General features: G+C 47.8%; 2 protein-coding genes across 7 annotated transcripts in view; both read right to left on the reverse strand.

The window, feature by feature from the left end:
- Positions 1-16238, reverse strand: part of AGBL4 (AGBL carboxypeptidase 4) — a 1371246-nt gene that overhangs the window by 175358 nt on the left and 1179650 nt on the right. The window lies entirely within an intron of this gene.
- BEND5 (BEN domain containing 5) overlaps positions 1-16238 on the reverse strand; it is a 47137-nt gene that overhangs the window by 819 nt on the left and 30080 nt on the right. For all 5 annotated transcript variants that reach the window (XM_036892952.2, XM_036892955.2, XM_036892954.2 and 2 more), the window contains 2 exons: positions 12347-12495; positions 6355-6568 (listed from right to left, as the gene is read on the reverse strand). In XM_036892952.2, coding sequence (XP_036748847.1) covers positions 6355-6568; positions 12347-12495 — 363 coding nt within the window. The remainder of the gene's footprint in view (positions 1-6354; positions 6569-12346; positions 12496-16238) is intronic.

Genomic DNA, 16238 nt, shown 5'->3' on the forward strand with positions numbered 1-16238 from the left:
CCACTCTCCTGAGTTTTTGCTTTTCTTTTAATGTTAACACATATGCCTACGTCCTACACAACATATATTTCCCTGTTTTTAAGTTCTTTATAAGTGTGTCCATACTCTATATATCCTTCTGACTTTCTTCCACTCATCATTACAGTTTTGAGGCTTACCCACGATGAGACATGGAGCACCAGCCCAGTCACTTACACTGATGAGCAGTGTTTACTGCATGGCTCCTTCCTGCCTTGCTGAGCTATTTTATTGTCAATGGACACTTGTGTTGCTTCTGGTGTTCTGCATTTATAAACACATGGTACATGTGTCCTGGGGTACACGGGCAGGAAATTCTCCAGTATGGGCCCAGGTGCGGTGCCGCTGCATGCTCAGGTGTGTGCATATTCAACTTCACTAGGTGGTGCCCAGTAAATTGCTTTCCAAAGTGCTTGTGCTGACTGGCACTCCTAACAGTGGTGTATGCAAGTATGGGTTGCCCCTATCTTTAATAGCACTTGACTTTGTCAGACTATTAAGGTTTGGACAACATGGTGGGTGTGGAGTAGTGTCTCACCACGATGATTATAATTAGGCCAAAGATCGCCGCTCTTACTCACAGTGCCATTTGCTGTGAGGAAGGCAAAGAGCAAACCCCAGACAGGCGTGACTAGAGAGTGACTCCAGCGCCCTTCCTAGCCTGGGAACCTGATGCAAATCAGTACCCCAGGTTCCTTGCCTCAAAAGCAAGGATAACAAACCACAGACTATCTTTTTAAAGTCTTCCATGAGGCTTGTGAGATAAGTACTTTTCAAGTCTTCAAACTGTAAGGAACATAACATCTATATGGGGTTGCTACAATTATTCTGTGTATACACAACTGTTCACTTCTAGGACCTAACATAGTGCTTGGTACATGGGCAAGATTAAGTAAACATATGTTGAATGAATGAATGGATGGATGCTTTTCCAGGGAAACCTAAGAGGACATAAAAATTCTGGACATGTGGGTGTGGGTAGGGAATGTACCACTGGGGTATATAAACTTGAGCAAGAGTTTTAACCTCTTTGAACTTGAGCTTCCTTGCCTATAGAACAGGAATAACAACCCAATCTTAAGGCATTGCTATGGAGGATAAACAAAGTCTTGACTACCAGGCCAGTACATGACAGGTAATCCTGTTAGAGATTCATAATGTCAACACTAGAAGGGATCCTAGAGATCAATGTGTGCCAACCTCTCCTCTAACCTGTGGGCAGATGGGCCTGGAGGAAGGAGTAAGTCTGGGCAGCCCACTGCCACCCCCCCACTCTGAGCCCTTCCCTGGCCATGCTGCAGGTGCTGTGCTCCAGGCACTCCTCCTCTGGGCCACCCTCTCCTCCCCAGAGAAGGGTTTGGCACAGAGAACACTTTGAAAGCTTTTAACTGACCTCCACAACTTCTGATGACTCCCAAACTTGACTGACTGTCACTTCATCTCATCTTGGCTTTTCCATAGGACCGAGACAGGAAGGTAAGGGCCCTGTGATTCCCAGTCCTACTGTGCTGCAACCACCTGCGATTCCCTCCCCACTCCAGGCTATCCCACAGATCAGCATCCTTGCTGAGCTCTTCCCGGTCACCCGAGCCCAGTCCTCCTCCTGCCTGAACCATACTCACTCATCCAGATCAGCATTCCTGAAACTTAGCAGACTGAGTTGAGAGACCTCATTCTGCCCACAACCTCTGTGCTCCCACACTCACCTGGGTTTTCCTCTATCCAAGCACTGATCACAATCTAACAAAACCATGACAACACTGTCTCCCTTACAGACTGGAACGCTTGGGCATTCCCTCTCCAGCCCTTGGCCAGGAGAAAGGGAACACTCACAGTGACTTTGCTGGAACTGCAACCAAATAAGGGAGAAAATCTGTGCTGAGAAATATTTAGAAGCTCAGGTGTTTGAATCTCTAACACCAGTTGCTGGACAACCTCTAGTGGGAACCTCTCTGAGTCTCAGGTTCACCACCTATGAAAGTAGGATGTCAAACCAGACAGTCCAAGGAGATTCTTCCTGTTATAAGTCTCTAGTTCTCCGGAAGGTAATAAAGCTGGGTAAAGGGGCAAAGGAGGGGGGAGGGGGAAGGAGCAGCATGGATGTGATGGTCCTTAGAGCCCTTAGCATGAGCTGAAGAAGAGGCAGGAAGAGAAAGACGCATATGGAAGAAGGTCAGAGAGGCCTCCACCAAATGCCAATCATTCTCAGCTCCCAAGGGTAAGAGCATTGAACGGGCCCTCAGCTTGATTAAAAGGCTTTCGTTAGACTCTAGATATTAATCACCTGCAGTTGCCGGGAATGTCTCCCTCTGCGAGGGAGCATTTGAGATTATTGCTTAATTAACAAGGTTTATAACAGTGCTAATGTGTCCTATTAAGAAAGTTATAAAAATTAACCAGAACTCAATGCTGTGGCTCATTGAGAAAATTCAGACACTCTGCAAAAGGTCATTTGACCTGAATAAGGTTTAACTGTTATTCTGGAACTTGTCTTTAAAGCGAGACTCTCCCCCAGCCCTCTTGCTTTCAGTTTTCTAAAGCAGTGGCAATGTTTACCCCACCCCTCTCCTATCCGGTAAGGAATGACTTTAAAACCAAAGAGAAGAGAAAATCCTCATCAACCCTGTGAGCATCCAGGCTTCTGTCACTTCTATACAGCAAATGGGACTAAATATGGTAAAATCATACAAAACAAGTACAAACAATCTCAATCCAGAAGACAGCTTGCATGGGAAAAACCAGTCAAATGCAATCTGGACGACCTCAAATAATTAGGCGAAAAATGGTGAGTATATGGTGTGATGGGAGACAGGCTTCAAACCTGCCTGGTTGTAGTAAAGAGAAAACAAATCAACATTTCATTTTGGTATGACAAGAAACCTCTGGGGACAAGGGGAAGCCTGAGAGCCCAGTCCTGACTAGCTCTGATCTAACTAGCTGTGTGGCGTGGACATATCAATTTCCTTCTCATTCACTTGCACAGCAAGCATTTATGGGCTCTAAGGGATTGCTAGACCTGGCTGCTGGGACGCAAAGATAAAGTAAGAAGAACAGCTGTAGGGACAAGGTGCTCTGGGGCATAGAACGGAGGCATTCACCCACCCTAAGAGGTCAGGGAGGGCTTCCTGGAGGAAGGTTCTCCTAAGCAGATCTGGCTGGTGAGCAGCAGCTAGCCGTGCAAAGCAGCACAGGTGTAGGGTGGGTAGAATGATCTGTATTCCAGGCACCAGGAACAGCATTTACAAATTCCCTAATGTGAGAGGGAACAAGGCTTGTTCAGGAAAAACAATAGTTCATTATGACAGGAACTCAGAGTTCAAGGGGAATGCTGCTGAAAAATAAAGCTGTGCTGTGGCCAGGGGCCAGATTATCAGGGTGCTTTTGTGACATGTTAAGAAGCTTACCCTTGAATAATGGGCACCATGGACTGGCTCTGATGGGGCGAGGGTAACAGGATCATATCGGTTTTTGAAAGATCCCTGTGGCTACATAGCAGAGAGAGGAGTTGGCAAACTGCTGGAATAGTTGAGGTGAGAAATGATGTGGCCCAGGCTTTAAAGGGGCAGTGGGTATGGAGAGAAGGAGATGATTCAAGAAGGGTTTGGAGGAAGATCAGACGGTGAGTGAGGCATGTGGAGGAGTCAGGATGAAGCACCTCTGGGTCCCTGGCTGGGGGTGCCATTCTCCAAGAAAGGGAACAGAGAATAGGCAGAAGGCTTGTGGGAGAAGAAAAAGGAGAGAGCAGTGACTGGTGCAGGTTTCCCACTGTTCTGCAGACATCCACGAGGAGATGACCAGTGGGCACCTGGGTGTACGGATCAGGAACTTAGAAATGTGAACTGATTTGGGAATCAGCATTTATTGATTCAACAAATATTTACTGAGCACTTACTAAATGCTAGCCCTGAATAAGATGCTCCTAAAGCTTAGATTCTATTGAGGATGGAGGATAAAGAAGTACCAAGTAAACAAGTAAGAAATGATATGCAGGGCCTTTAGGTGGGGTGGTGTGACAGAGAACAATGGAAAGCCTACTTCAGATGGCACAGTTGGGAAAGGCCTCTCTGAATGCCCAGGAGGAGGCAGGATGTGCAGATCAGAAGAGCTGGCAGTGCAACAGGAAGGAATGGCAAGAAGGCCTCCGTGGAGAGAGCACAGTGGGAAATGGGAAGTGTGGTGGGAGGTGAGGTCAGAGGGGTCACGAGAGACCAGATCACCAGGTGTCAGATAGGATGAGGAGTGTGGAACTGTGGATTTCAATCCAGGGCTGTGGGCACACCAGGGCACTAGGGACATGAAAAGTGAGATAGCGGCCTTTGTGGTCCACTGGGCAGCCAGGACAAGGACCGTAAGCCTGGCTTTACAGATGGAGACACCAAGCACCTACTTGGAAGTGGTGTTGTGCTAGGCTTGTGGAGTTAAACCACAACAAAGTTAGGGATCTATCCCAGGCCTTTTGATATCTCATCCTAATTTCTACTTTTCATCACGCTGCACTAGAAGTGGGCAGGAGACGGCCTGAATGCTGTAAAACCCTGAGCGACTGTGGACTTTAGGGATGTGACCATCATGAGGTCTTGTCACCTCCAAGGACGCAGCTTGTCAACAAAGAATGGTAACTTCTTTTTACCCCTGAAATATAACTGTTTGCAAGTCATAATCTTGGGCAGCCCTCTTTACTGTCTTAAGAGATATGTTTTCAGCTGAGGAAACTGAGACACGGAGGGAAAGCGATCTTTAAGAAATCACGCCAAGGGTTGGCCAGGGGATCAGCCTGCAGGTCAGCATTTCATTTACTGAGCTCCTACTGTGTGCCAGGCCCTGTAGTAGGCAGTGAGGACATGGAGAGCAATCAGGTATGGTCAGACTAGTGCCTAAGGCAGACACAGAGCAGATGATTTTAGAGTGTGAGGTGACAGTGGTAGGGCAGCCAGTCACAGCAAGGCACCTGAGACCTGCTGAGTCACATTCCAACAAGTGTAACAGTATCAGAGGTCAGCCAACCATCAGGGAGGGCAGGTCTGCATCCCCAAAAAGGCCTCGTTCTCAAGGCAACCCCCCAAGTACCATTTCAGACAGCAGGCAGATTAAAGGTTACATCTGATTGTCTAACAGTAAGTAGCTGCCTAAATCAATTAATCATGAGTCAGCCAGGCAAGGGAGGCAGCTGTGCTACCGCACACACGGCCGTGGACACTCAGGGACCAGTGGTAAAGAAGCCCAGCTTCCGAAGCCAGCCCTCCCGGCTTGGCCTGCTGGCCCTCTACAAGCTATAGGATCTGGGCAAGTTACTTAACATTTCTATGTCTCAGCTTCCTTAGCTGTAAAACGGATAATAATCGTAGTCAATAGTAGGAGTGTTATGAGGACTAAATGACTTCATATATGCAGAAGTTCTCTTTTTAAAACAGAACCATTTAAAAAAAGGAACCTAAAACATCCTAAGTGCTCAGAATAACCAGCAATTACTACATCCTCTCAGCTCCCGTGTGCTTCCTTGTCGGTCTCCATAACCTGTACAGTAACTACCAGTCTTGGGTTCATCTTTTCTGTGAGACTGGGAGCCCCTTGCTGATGGAGACTGGGTCGTATCCCTCTTTGTCCTCCACAGCCAGTAGGGCACCTGGCGCAGAACGGGAGCTTGGCGGATGGACGCGGAGAAGGTGGGAGAGGGGAAAGGAGAAAGAGAGAAGAGAGGGAAGGAGGAAAGCGGGGAGGGAGGGAGGCAGGATGGGAGACAGAGGGTGGGAGGGAAGAGCAAGAGACCAGGATACAGCCCTATCTTCAGGGTGACAAATGACCCGTCTCTGCCTTCCTGTCGACCCCTGCCGAACACCAGAAGGGCTGAGCCCAGTGACCCCCAGATGGTCTTCATCTCATTAACTGCTCCAGGCACGATGCTCGGACCCCCACGAACTGCACCCCTGGCCTGACCTTCACTGCCCTCTGTACACAGTAGCACTCCTTTCCCACCTCCACGCCTTTGTGTCTAATGCTTCTGCCTCCCCAGAACCTCTCTCCGCACATCTGCGTCTCCCTGTCTGAAGTGCCCATCGAGGCCCAGGCAGTGATCCCCTTCCCCAGGAACCCTGCCCTGACAGTCGGGCTGGGGGCCTCCTCCCCTCCTGAGCACTCCCAGAGCCTGTCCTCTGCTCCTCTCCCACACCAGCTCTGCACAGTGTCCCCAGCTCATGGGCCCTTAAAGGGAGCTCTTCTGGGACAAGGTCCGCATCTGTTCCTGAGACTCGGTGCCCAGCCTGCGGCCCGGCATGGCGAGGCTTGTGTCTGCTGAACTGGAGAGGGCCCGGCACCTGCGCTGCCCAGCCGGCGCCCTACCTCTGACGACGCTCAGCTTGTGGGGCGAGAGGGGCGGCTTCGGGACCGCGTCTTTCTTTTTTTTTGTGGCAACTCCTGTGACGCTTCTGTTCTTCAGAACATCTGTTCCCCAAATCATGACTGCCAAGTTCTTTGTGTACTTGGAATCTCCTTGGGTTACTTGCAGCTGGTGCCATTTCTCCTCATCAACCCAAATCCCGCTTCCCAGATGGACCTGAAAGGGGTTAAGAACACAAGCACCTGCTTAGTCGGACAGGACGGCTGCTGGAAACTCTCCTTGTCCTTCACAAGACATTGCTGCACAACTCTAAGGGATTCTTTCCATCAGGACTGTGTTAACATTCCTTAAGGGAAATAATCATACTCATTTATGGGACACCTGTGAGATGCCAGGCCTTATTCTAGGGCTTTATATCAACCATCTCAAATCTTCAGGGCAACCCTGGAAGGAATGTTCATTCCAGATGGAAAAATGCAGTTGAGAAATGTGAAACAACATGCCTCGAGTTCCTCAGCTACTGGGCTGCAGTGCTGAGATTCTAAGCTGCACTCACATCACCCCCAGGCAGCTCAGAGCTGGACCGGATCTCAGGAACACATGTTCAACTCCTTTCTCTGTTGCCCTTTAGGGAGACCTACTTCCCTTTAATGTGACCGTCCTGGGACACGCAGCCTCCCAGTACTCAACCTTGGCTACCCAGAGTCACTTGGGGAGCTATAAACATCATCGGTGCCTGCGCCCCATTCCTAGAGAGTCTGATGTATTCTGTCTGGTGGGGTCTAGGTAGCAGGATGGTTTAAAGTTCCCTCAGGAATTCCAGCATCCAGCTAAGTCTGAAAACCACCATCGGCTGGAGTGGGGAGGGCAGCTGTCCTGGCTCTGCCACGAATGGGCAGTGTCTGTGCAAGTCCTTTCCCATCTCTGGTTTCGGTCTTCTGTGAACTGAACTGAGAGTTGGGGCTCATCTTTAAGTTTCTCCTGGCTCAGAACACCTGTGATTTTAATAAATTAAACACAATCACAGTGTCCCTGGTCTGATTCGGCCAGCACACAGAACAGAATACAACCCTATGCTCCCTATAACGGAAGCACTCTGAAAATTTCAGTGCAGAGTCAAAAAATGCAAAAGACCCAGAATGACCTAGCAATGAGCTACAAGCTTTGCAATTTTTCCTCCTTTCTGGCTCTCTTAACAACTCAAAAGCCATTTGCTAACATTAATCATTGAAAAATGGAGTTTTGACTTTGACATTGCCATTTACGGTGTGTTTCTGCTGAGTCTATGGAAAGTGGAAATGGCCTTTGCAGGGACAGAGGAGAGGCAGCTGCTAATGAGCTCCTCTTTAGGGGGAATGAAAAGGCTCTGCCAAAGGTCCCAGTCTTCAGAAAGGCCTGCAGGTCGTCAGCATTGCGTGGTCAGATGCCTCAGGAGAAGTCCTGGTTGGAGAGACTGCACACACACTCAAACTGATGGCAGACTGGCAAGACCCATGCATGACTAAAGATCTTTCTACTGAAAGACTGGCTTGGAAAGGAAGGTGGGCACACACAGATGGGCGGGCAGGTCAGCCAGCGACACTTCTTCTTTACCAATTACTGAGGTTTTCAACCATCATAAAGAAAAAAATAGCAACACAGTTTACCCATGCATGTTGGTAAGTAAGCAGTCCACGTGCCACAAGTCTGATTTTACTTCCTTTGGCTCAAAAGATCATTCAGGCCTCTGCGGGCATGATATCAGATAACTAGAGCCACCTGGCCTTCCTGTGCTGCAAACTTCAGAATGGTGAATCTGTTCCTACAGCTCAGAAAGATAAGCAGCCCTGGAGTGAGATGTGCTGTCTGGAGCTGGGCTGGGGAACCTGACCCGAGGTCACGTCTGCCCTTTGCCCTGCCGTTGGAACTGCAAGTGGGCAGCCTGTGTGCCAGTTCAGGTGTGCTGGGGACAGGCTCCATGATGCTCCCTGCTGGACCCCAAGTCACCTCCCTTGATGACACTCAGGAGCTACCCATGAAAGCTCCCTGAGATGGGGGAAAAACAAGGAATCTGAACTGGATTAATTTTAGAACCAGAAAAATCTTAAAGATGGAAGACAACGTCAGGTTTTTGAAGACCTCTGCTCTTTTCTACTTTGGGCCTTGCTTTCCTATAATCTCTTAATTTATTATTTTTAAAAGAAAGATTATAGTCATTTTAGCCAATGTTCTACAAGAGAGAGGGGACACTAGTATTTTTGTAATGAACCAGGTATTGTACTCCCAATTTATTTCATGTTCACAATGACCTTAAGAGATGGAAATAGGTAGAAATTATTATTGCTGCTTTAACAGACACGGATAGAGATTCTGAAGGACTACATTACTTTTCCTAAGACACACTATTAGTAACTTTTGGACACAAGATTCATGCACAAATCTGTATGATCCTCAAGTGCCTGTTCTCTCAGCCTTCCTGCTGCCTCCAGTGTGACAGTGGTACTAATCTGGAAGAAATACAGCAGATCTAACATATCAACATTCAATTCATTTTCATTTTGCATTTTCCTTTGTACCAGCCCAGCCACTTCCCTTGCCAGCACTCACTGCAGTTCACCACTGTGGACAGGGAAACCAGGAAAAAGGCCATGGGCTGGCCTTCCTGACTCCAGTCCCTGCTTCCTCCAACCCCCACCATAAACACTGACAGATTAATTTCCCTAAAACATGGCTTTCCTTCTTTGACTAGATGACTTCCGCAGGCTTTCAACTCTGTTTTTATGTCAACCCTCTGGAATCTTTAACTGGCTCTGTTTCCTGTCACATCAAATCCAACCTGCTTAGTCAGCTTTAAAGGCTCTCTAGAATCCTTTTTCCATTCAACCTACTAACTTTTACCTCCCTTGTCCTTCACTCTAGGCCGCTCCTGGACCCTTTCACTTCCTGTAACAGAAGGCGGATGGGCTCGGAGCGTCCACGCCCATCTGTGAGTCCCGGCCCTTCCACCTACCTACTGGGCATCTTGGGCTACTCACTTTAGCTACCCGAGTCTTACTTTTGTCCGCACTACAACAGGCAGAACACACCTAATTCACAGGGCTATTTTAAGGATTAAACAAGGTAAAATGAGGAAAAGGTCAGGACAGCGCACATCCATTAACTGTTACTTCCTTTGCCTTCTTTCCCCTACCTGGGTCTCTGCTCGTGACTTCTCGCCATCCAGGAATGAATGCCTTCCTTGAGCTTGCTAATCTTTCAGGCCAAAGCCCAAACTTTGGGAAATACTCCTTAACTACTCTCAGGCTAAGTTCTAGCGTACGGAGAGCCTTCCCCCCTGCCCCAGCCCTTCACAGTACCTCTCCATGGCCAGGGGTCGAGGCCTCTCCTCCCACTTCTGCTACAGAGTGACCAGCACTAATCTGAACACAAAGCAGTAAGGAACTGATGGGCACATTCGGCATGTTTTAATGGCACTGTCTTTCACTTCCGATGAGCTGTGCCTCGGAGGAGAGAATATTTTCTGACATGCCCTCGAGTACAAGGCCAACTTTACTGCGGTGAAGGAATGGCCCTGAGTAGGACCCATCACAGGTACATGTTGCGGCATCTGGGACAAGGGCTCCCGAGGTCAGCAGGCCCAGGGGCACCTGGAGCAGTGCTCAGCTTTCAGGGATGCAGCAGCAAGCCTGCAAAGAGCACTGGCTCAAGAACCACGAGGTCTGGCTTCCAGCTTCTGCCTGCCTGCCTCTAACCTGCGTATAGTTGTAAATGGGTCCCTTCTCTGATCTGTTTCCCCACCTATACTATGTATAAACTATTTAAACTTTAATGGTTTTTGCAGCTTTGTGACTCAATGAGTTTTTGAAATAAAACACCTTAGACAAAGGGAAACAATGCACCTTATCAAAATCAGAAAGTAACGTTTGTGACAGGCTTTACTCATATAGACCGCAGTTCACTACTTGACCGAAATGGCAGCCTTATGTGTGAAGGGAAGTTATTAAAAACATGGCATCTGGTAGGATGATGGGACTTGATTAAAGGACGTCTTTGTGAAATGTTTTGTAGGACAAAACTAGTTCCTACTAGGAAATGGATCCCATTTAGTGTTCTGTGCTTTGCAGAGGCTAAGGCTGTTGTTCACACAGGCAGAGAGAAGAGTCAGAGACACCAGCATAGCCAAGAACAACGAAGGCTGCTCCCGGGCACGTGGAGACGCTGCTCTGGGAGGCTGCCATCTGTTTCTAGTATGTCCGCTTCCTTTCCTCTCCCTTACTGAATTCCTTGCCTGGCTATAAATTGACTGCCAACAAAAACCAGGTAATTTTATAGCAACATATTTGCAACAACCAAGAAAAAAAACAAAATTAGTATTTTCAAGATTTCTTGTGCAACTCGTGTGAGAAAATTAAATGAGGTCTGAGAGACCCATTTTCTGGAGGAAAAATCTTGGCAAAAGAGGCCCCCAGCATGCTCAGAAACTGCCCTTAGGTCTTCAAGCAAGAGAGAAATAGTTCTCTTGGAGGCTACTTTAAGAAAAAGTCTCCAGTCACCCCACAATGTGATCATGACTAGAAAGAAATCAACAAACACAGAAGAGTTCTTTCTTTTTTTCTTATCTCCAATTGGGGAAGGTTCACTAAACTTAGATACACAATTGGTCATTAAACGCTTATGGAGAATATCAACTTGATCCTACCTTGCACAGATAGGGATGCTGAAGCCCCAAGAAGGGAAGGACCCACCCAGGGTCACCCTGGTAGGACGGAACTAGAGCTACGCTTAGAACTCAGGTCCCTGGCTGCCTGCTTCCAGTCTGTCATGCCACCTCTCCCCTGCAAAGCAGACTTCCAAAGCCTGGTGGTGGGAGCAATGCAAAGCAGAATGGCTCTGTGGTCGGGCCCATCAGTCCTGCCTCTGCAGGCGAGGAAGTGCTCAGGGGAAGATGAAGGAATGGCAGCATATCCACGAGAACCCTAAAGACTAACAGGTTTTATTTCCTCAGCTTGACAATATTTGCTTTGGCTCAGTCTGGCCAGTTGCAGGGATATATCTGGACAAATCCAAATAAAACAACCTTTTCTTTCTTATCCCCGCTGGGGAACAATACAGGATAAACAGAGACCTTCTGAAGCACAAGGCAAGAAAAACAGACTGACCCAGATGATTCTTTAGGGAGAATAAAAGGGTATGTCTGTAATGTATGCCACAGTGGCAGAAACACCACACTAAAACCCATCCGACCAGTGCCCAGACAAAAGTCTCCAATACACTTCTTCCGAGACGAATTCATTTGACTGTTAGGATGTTAGAACAGTTTTCTCTCTGCCCTGCTGCTGTATTGTGTGACTTTAAGACTTGCAAAGGCTATTCCATTACTTTTCAGGCCTGCACCAATATAATCACTAATAGGGCTTTAGTTTTCTTTTCTGATTTTTTTCCAAGGGTCCATCAAGAAAATCTGAGGAGTTATATGTGGTCCTAGGACTGTGGGCTATCCACTGCTGACTATACAGCTTGAAAGCAGCTTAGGGGCAAGGAGCATGTCTCATTTACCTGTGCATCCTGGTATCCAGCACAAAGTTTAGAACAGAGATACTTCATAAATGGCGAAGGGATATTTATGGAGTTGTCATCTGCAGATCAGATATTTCATTTTTAGTTCATCTTACAAATTGTCTGCATCTGGTTTCACAGGACGTAGGGCAAGTTTTACCAAATTATTGGTTTTTTAAATCTTTCTCACTAAGAAACTATTTTAAAATGTCAGTTCAGTCTAACAGTTGCTTTGGACCAAAATTTAAAAAAAGAAAAAAAAGAAAGAGAACAAGAAAAAGAAAAAGTCCCAAGAAAGCTCCACTAGTTTTAACACATGAATTCTGGAAAAAGTCACTCAGGACAAAGCCAGGAGGCCAAGTGGTCAAGCTGCATGTCAGGAAGCTCCCATCACACTCTCCATCTTTACTCTGACTAACAAACACTTGCAGGGTACGGATATTGAGCTTGAAACACTACCTTGCCATTGTCTAGGATATACTTGTCCATGACAGGTGCAGGAGCAGGGTAATAGGACGACGTATTTGCTTCCTCACTGAAAGTGCTCCGTAACTCCGGCTCAGGCTCGAGACATTCTGACTTTACTTTTTCCAAGTCAATGGCGGGACCTAGGCAGTTAAGAAAAGAGATCTGTCTAGAACTCCAAGGAAAATAAAAGGCAAATATTTTTAACTACGCATCTATCAGCACATAGTGGCACAAAAAAAAATATGGCTGGCTTTTGTCCATTGAACTACACTTCAACCCAGGCTTGAAAATAATATGAGATACAAATGTCATAAGGGAAAAAAGTAGAAAACTGGAAGACAAGAATGGACTGGACTCTAAATATGAATGAGAAGCAGTCTTCTAGGGCATCACTGTCTGAATGGAAATGCAGGAGACTTAACTTCCTGCACAGGAAAAGATGTCCTGTTCAGACTGGGGTACAGAAAGGCTGGCAATTACTGCAATATGCGAATTGTGTATTTGCCAAAACTCCCTATCTGCAGCCTACTGTGGAGCAAGCTACAGTAGAAGAATGGAGGTTAGGAAAGCAGTGGGGACAAATGCAAAGACCTCCCCCTCCCCAAGACCTAGTGTCTAGACAGGAGCATTGCAACCAAGAAATTAAAATACAATACAGATTAGACCCTGATTGTCTGATCCAGCAGCTACCCTGATTTTTATTTTAATGCAATCAATACGAATTATGTGCAGTTTAAACATGAAAGGAAGCTAGATAAATGAGGGTGGCTTCTAAGGAGCCAGTTTTTTCTCCACGAGCTTTTAAAAATGATGGACTATTTTTTAAATCACCTATTGTGTCTTGATTACCAAAGGGCAGAGAAACATGGTGAAAATGAGTAAATAAGGCTGAATGACTTGATTAACTTTTACAGGAGAGCACCTCCAGAGGCCAACGGACAGTTTAGCATCCTGGCAATTTCTCCCATACAGACATTTCAGGAGTTGACTGGGATCAGAAACTCAACAACTGCCTCGGCAGGTCCCCAGGACTATGCATATAACTTAAGTGACCAGTGTAGTTCATGGTCCAACCTTCTCTTACCCTAACCATTTGGACTACTTGGTACAGGGCTCTTTATATTCTAAAGCACTGACCAACAGTCTCGTTGCAGTTCTATGCTCAGTTGCCACATCCTACACTTTGGCTGGTGGAAGGTAAAGTATTGGAGACTGTCTTATGGAAATTCCTCATTACAGGGCTTCTCAGAACAAGAGTATCATTCCTGAGTTGCTGACAGCTAGGATCTGCAAGACAGAATCTCTGCAGCCTCCACTGACTTTAGCATGAGCTTTGCACAAAGCTGAATGCACCATGGCAGTGTAAACAGGTATGGCTCTTCTCAGCAGAGCAAGTTCAGGTCCCATTCCTGACCCTGCTCTGTTTAACTGTGTGACCACAGGTGAGAGAAGTGCAGATACAGCAGTGAGCAGGATGGGGGTGCCTGGAGCAGCACGGCCAGAATGAGAGTCGTTTTGACAGCGTCTCCCAGGGCTTATCCATAGGCTGGGCCTAGGTCTTATTCTTCACTTTGCCCGTGAATGTGGCACTGAGTAGGTGCTCTTGGAATGTTTGCTAAATGAATAAAAGAATAAAATGAATGAGTAATTCTAAAGTTTTGGAAGCAGATGTCAAAGTTTCTCCTCTCTCTGGGTGAGATCTCAGATTGAATTTCTGAGAAGTGGAGCATTTGATCTTTTCTTCCTTCAGGGGAGAGGCAGTTGCCTCACTTTCCCCTGCAGGACATGGCAGGGGCAGCAGGTGAAGTCTCTTCCAGCTGTGACAGGCAGTGACAGGAGAAAGGACTGGGCTGACAGGAGGAGGTCCATGCAGCCCCTGGCTCACACGGGCCATCTTTGGCAAAATCGTGCCCTTCCTCCGAAGCCTCCCTTTCCTTCTATGAGAGGAAGATGTTGGACAAGAGAGTGGGTCCAGTTCAGCTCTGAATTTAGTCTGGTTCTCTCCCACCTACCTCTACAGTGGCTGCCAAAGAGATCTCTCCACCACGACCTTGTCTTTGCTTTGGCACCCCATTACCCTCAAAATCAAGCCACACATCACAGCCTACTCAAGGCGCAGACCAATCAGCCCCCTCTCTGCATTCCTTTCTTGCTCTGCCCCCGACACTCACCCTGTGTGGTACCCATATGCTGTGTAGTCCCAGGCCTCTGTGCCTTTGGATGTGCCGCCTTGGCCTTGAAGGCCACCTCATCTGCCTGCCAAGCGCCCCCTCCCCCCACCTTAGATGTCTCCTTTGCAAGGCGCTGCTCTGATCACCACCAGGTAGGGGAGCTCTACATTGTAAATAACTTCCAGCGAATCATGTTTGCAATCATCTGACAATCTGTTCTTTGTCCACATTAAACTAAACTGAAACTTCAAGGGCAAAGTTTTTCTCTCTTTGTAATCTCGGTGCCTAGGATAGTGCCTGGCACACTGCAGGCTCTCAGTAAATTCTTTGTGACAGGACAGAAGGGAGAGAGAGCTGCAGGGGAGGAAGGGACTAAAATGGGCTGGGGCAAAGATTTGGAAATAAAGCCCCATTGCAGAGTTGAGGTACTTGGGGGCTGGGGAGGGTGCAAAGCTGTTCTCAGATGTCTGTCACCTTTTTGCAGCCCATGAAGTAGAAATCAGGATGTTTAAATAGAAATTGGAAACCTCTTGCCAGGCGAATGGACAGTTCAGATGGCTAGAGAGGAACATAGGAGGGACATCACAGGCGGGGAGGGCTGGGAGTCTTGCTCCGGGTCCTCCCCCGCTGGGCCCCTCCTCACGGTCAGATGCCACTCCAGAGCAGCCTGCTGACTCTCTCCCCACACACACCATTCCTTCCTGCTTCCGGATCCTTGTGTCCTTCCCTGGGCCGGGATCATTCTACCCTACACATGTTCTCCTCACCAAGCTCCAGCAAGGATTCAAGGCCTGACTCAAATGCCACCTCCTCCAAGAGGCTGCTGCATTCCTTAAATGGAGGTAAGTAAATCTCTCTACCCTTGGCTTGGAATTTGGAGTCAGAGACTGGAGTTTAAATGCTACTTACACTTTGCCACTCACCGTTGTGGTAAGCTGTGAGCTTCCTCAGGTGACACTTCTGCCCGCCTCTGGAACCACCGCACCCCATAATAATCAGACGCACAAATTCGTTTCTAAGTCTGTCTCCCCCACCAGACCGAGAGGCCTGAGGGCGAGCGGGGACTGTGGTGTTTTATGTCAGAGAGCCTTAAATCACCTATTACACAAGGCCTGGTTCAACTTGCAGCCTCAACAGGTAATTAACACATCAATAATTACTTAATCTTTCTGACCCTGTGGCCTCACCTGAGGGGAGGAATGACAATAGCCACCTGGTATGATTGAAGAGTAAATGAGTTACCACATACAGTTCATCCAGTCTGGCACACAGTGGGCGCTCAGTAAACAGCGGCTCACCCCCCGCCGCTCCTCCCACACACAAGCATTACATGTGGGTACTCAAGTCAGTCCACTACCAACTGCGGCATCCGTGAGCTAGGGGCCTTCTGCCCCAGTGCCTTGCACAGCCCGGCATGAAGCGGTCCCTGCGCGCCACCACACCCCTGCACCCCACTGTGCTCACTCCTGCTGGTCTCCACAAGGGCTGAGAATTTTATCAAATGCTGAGAGTACAGCACTGGGATCCTCTGGCTCTCAAGGAAAACTATTTCCTACCTCTTCGGGTCAGCACTGTTTAACTCCCAGGGCTGTCAGCTGTTAGCACTGCTCTCCGCAAACTGCCCCCTTCCTTAGCAAGGAGGGCAGAGCAGCCAAAGGCACATCGTGGAAGCGGTTCATCAGGATACCTGGGAGGAATCCCAGCTGCATGAA

The sequence above is a fragment of the Manis pentadactyla genome, chromosome 4 (genome assembly GCF_030020395.1).
Source record: "Manis pentadactyla isolate mManPen7 chromosome 4, mManPen7.hap1, whole genome shotgun sequence".
NCBI classification, from domain to species: Eukaryota; Metazoa; Chordata; class Mammalia; order Pholidota; family Manidae; genus Manis; species Manis pentadactyla.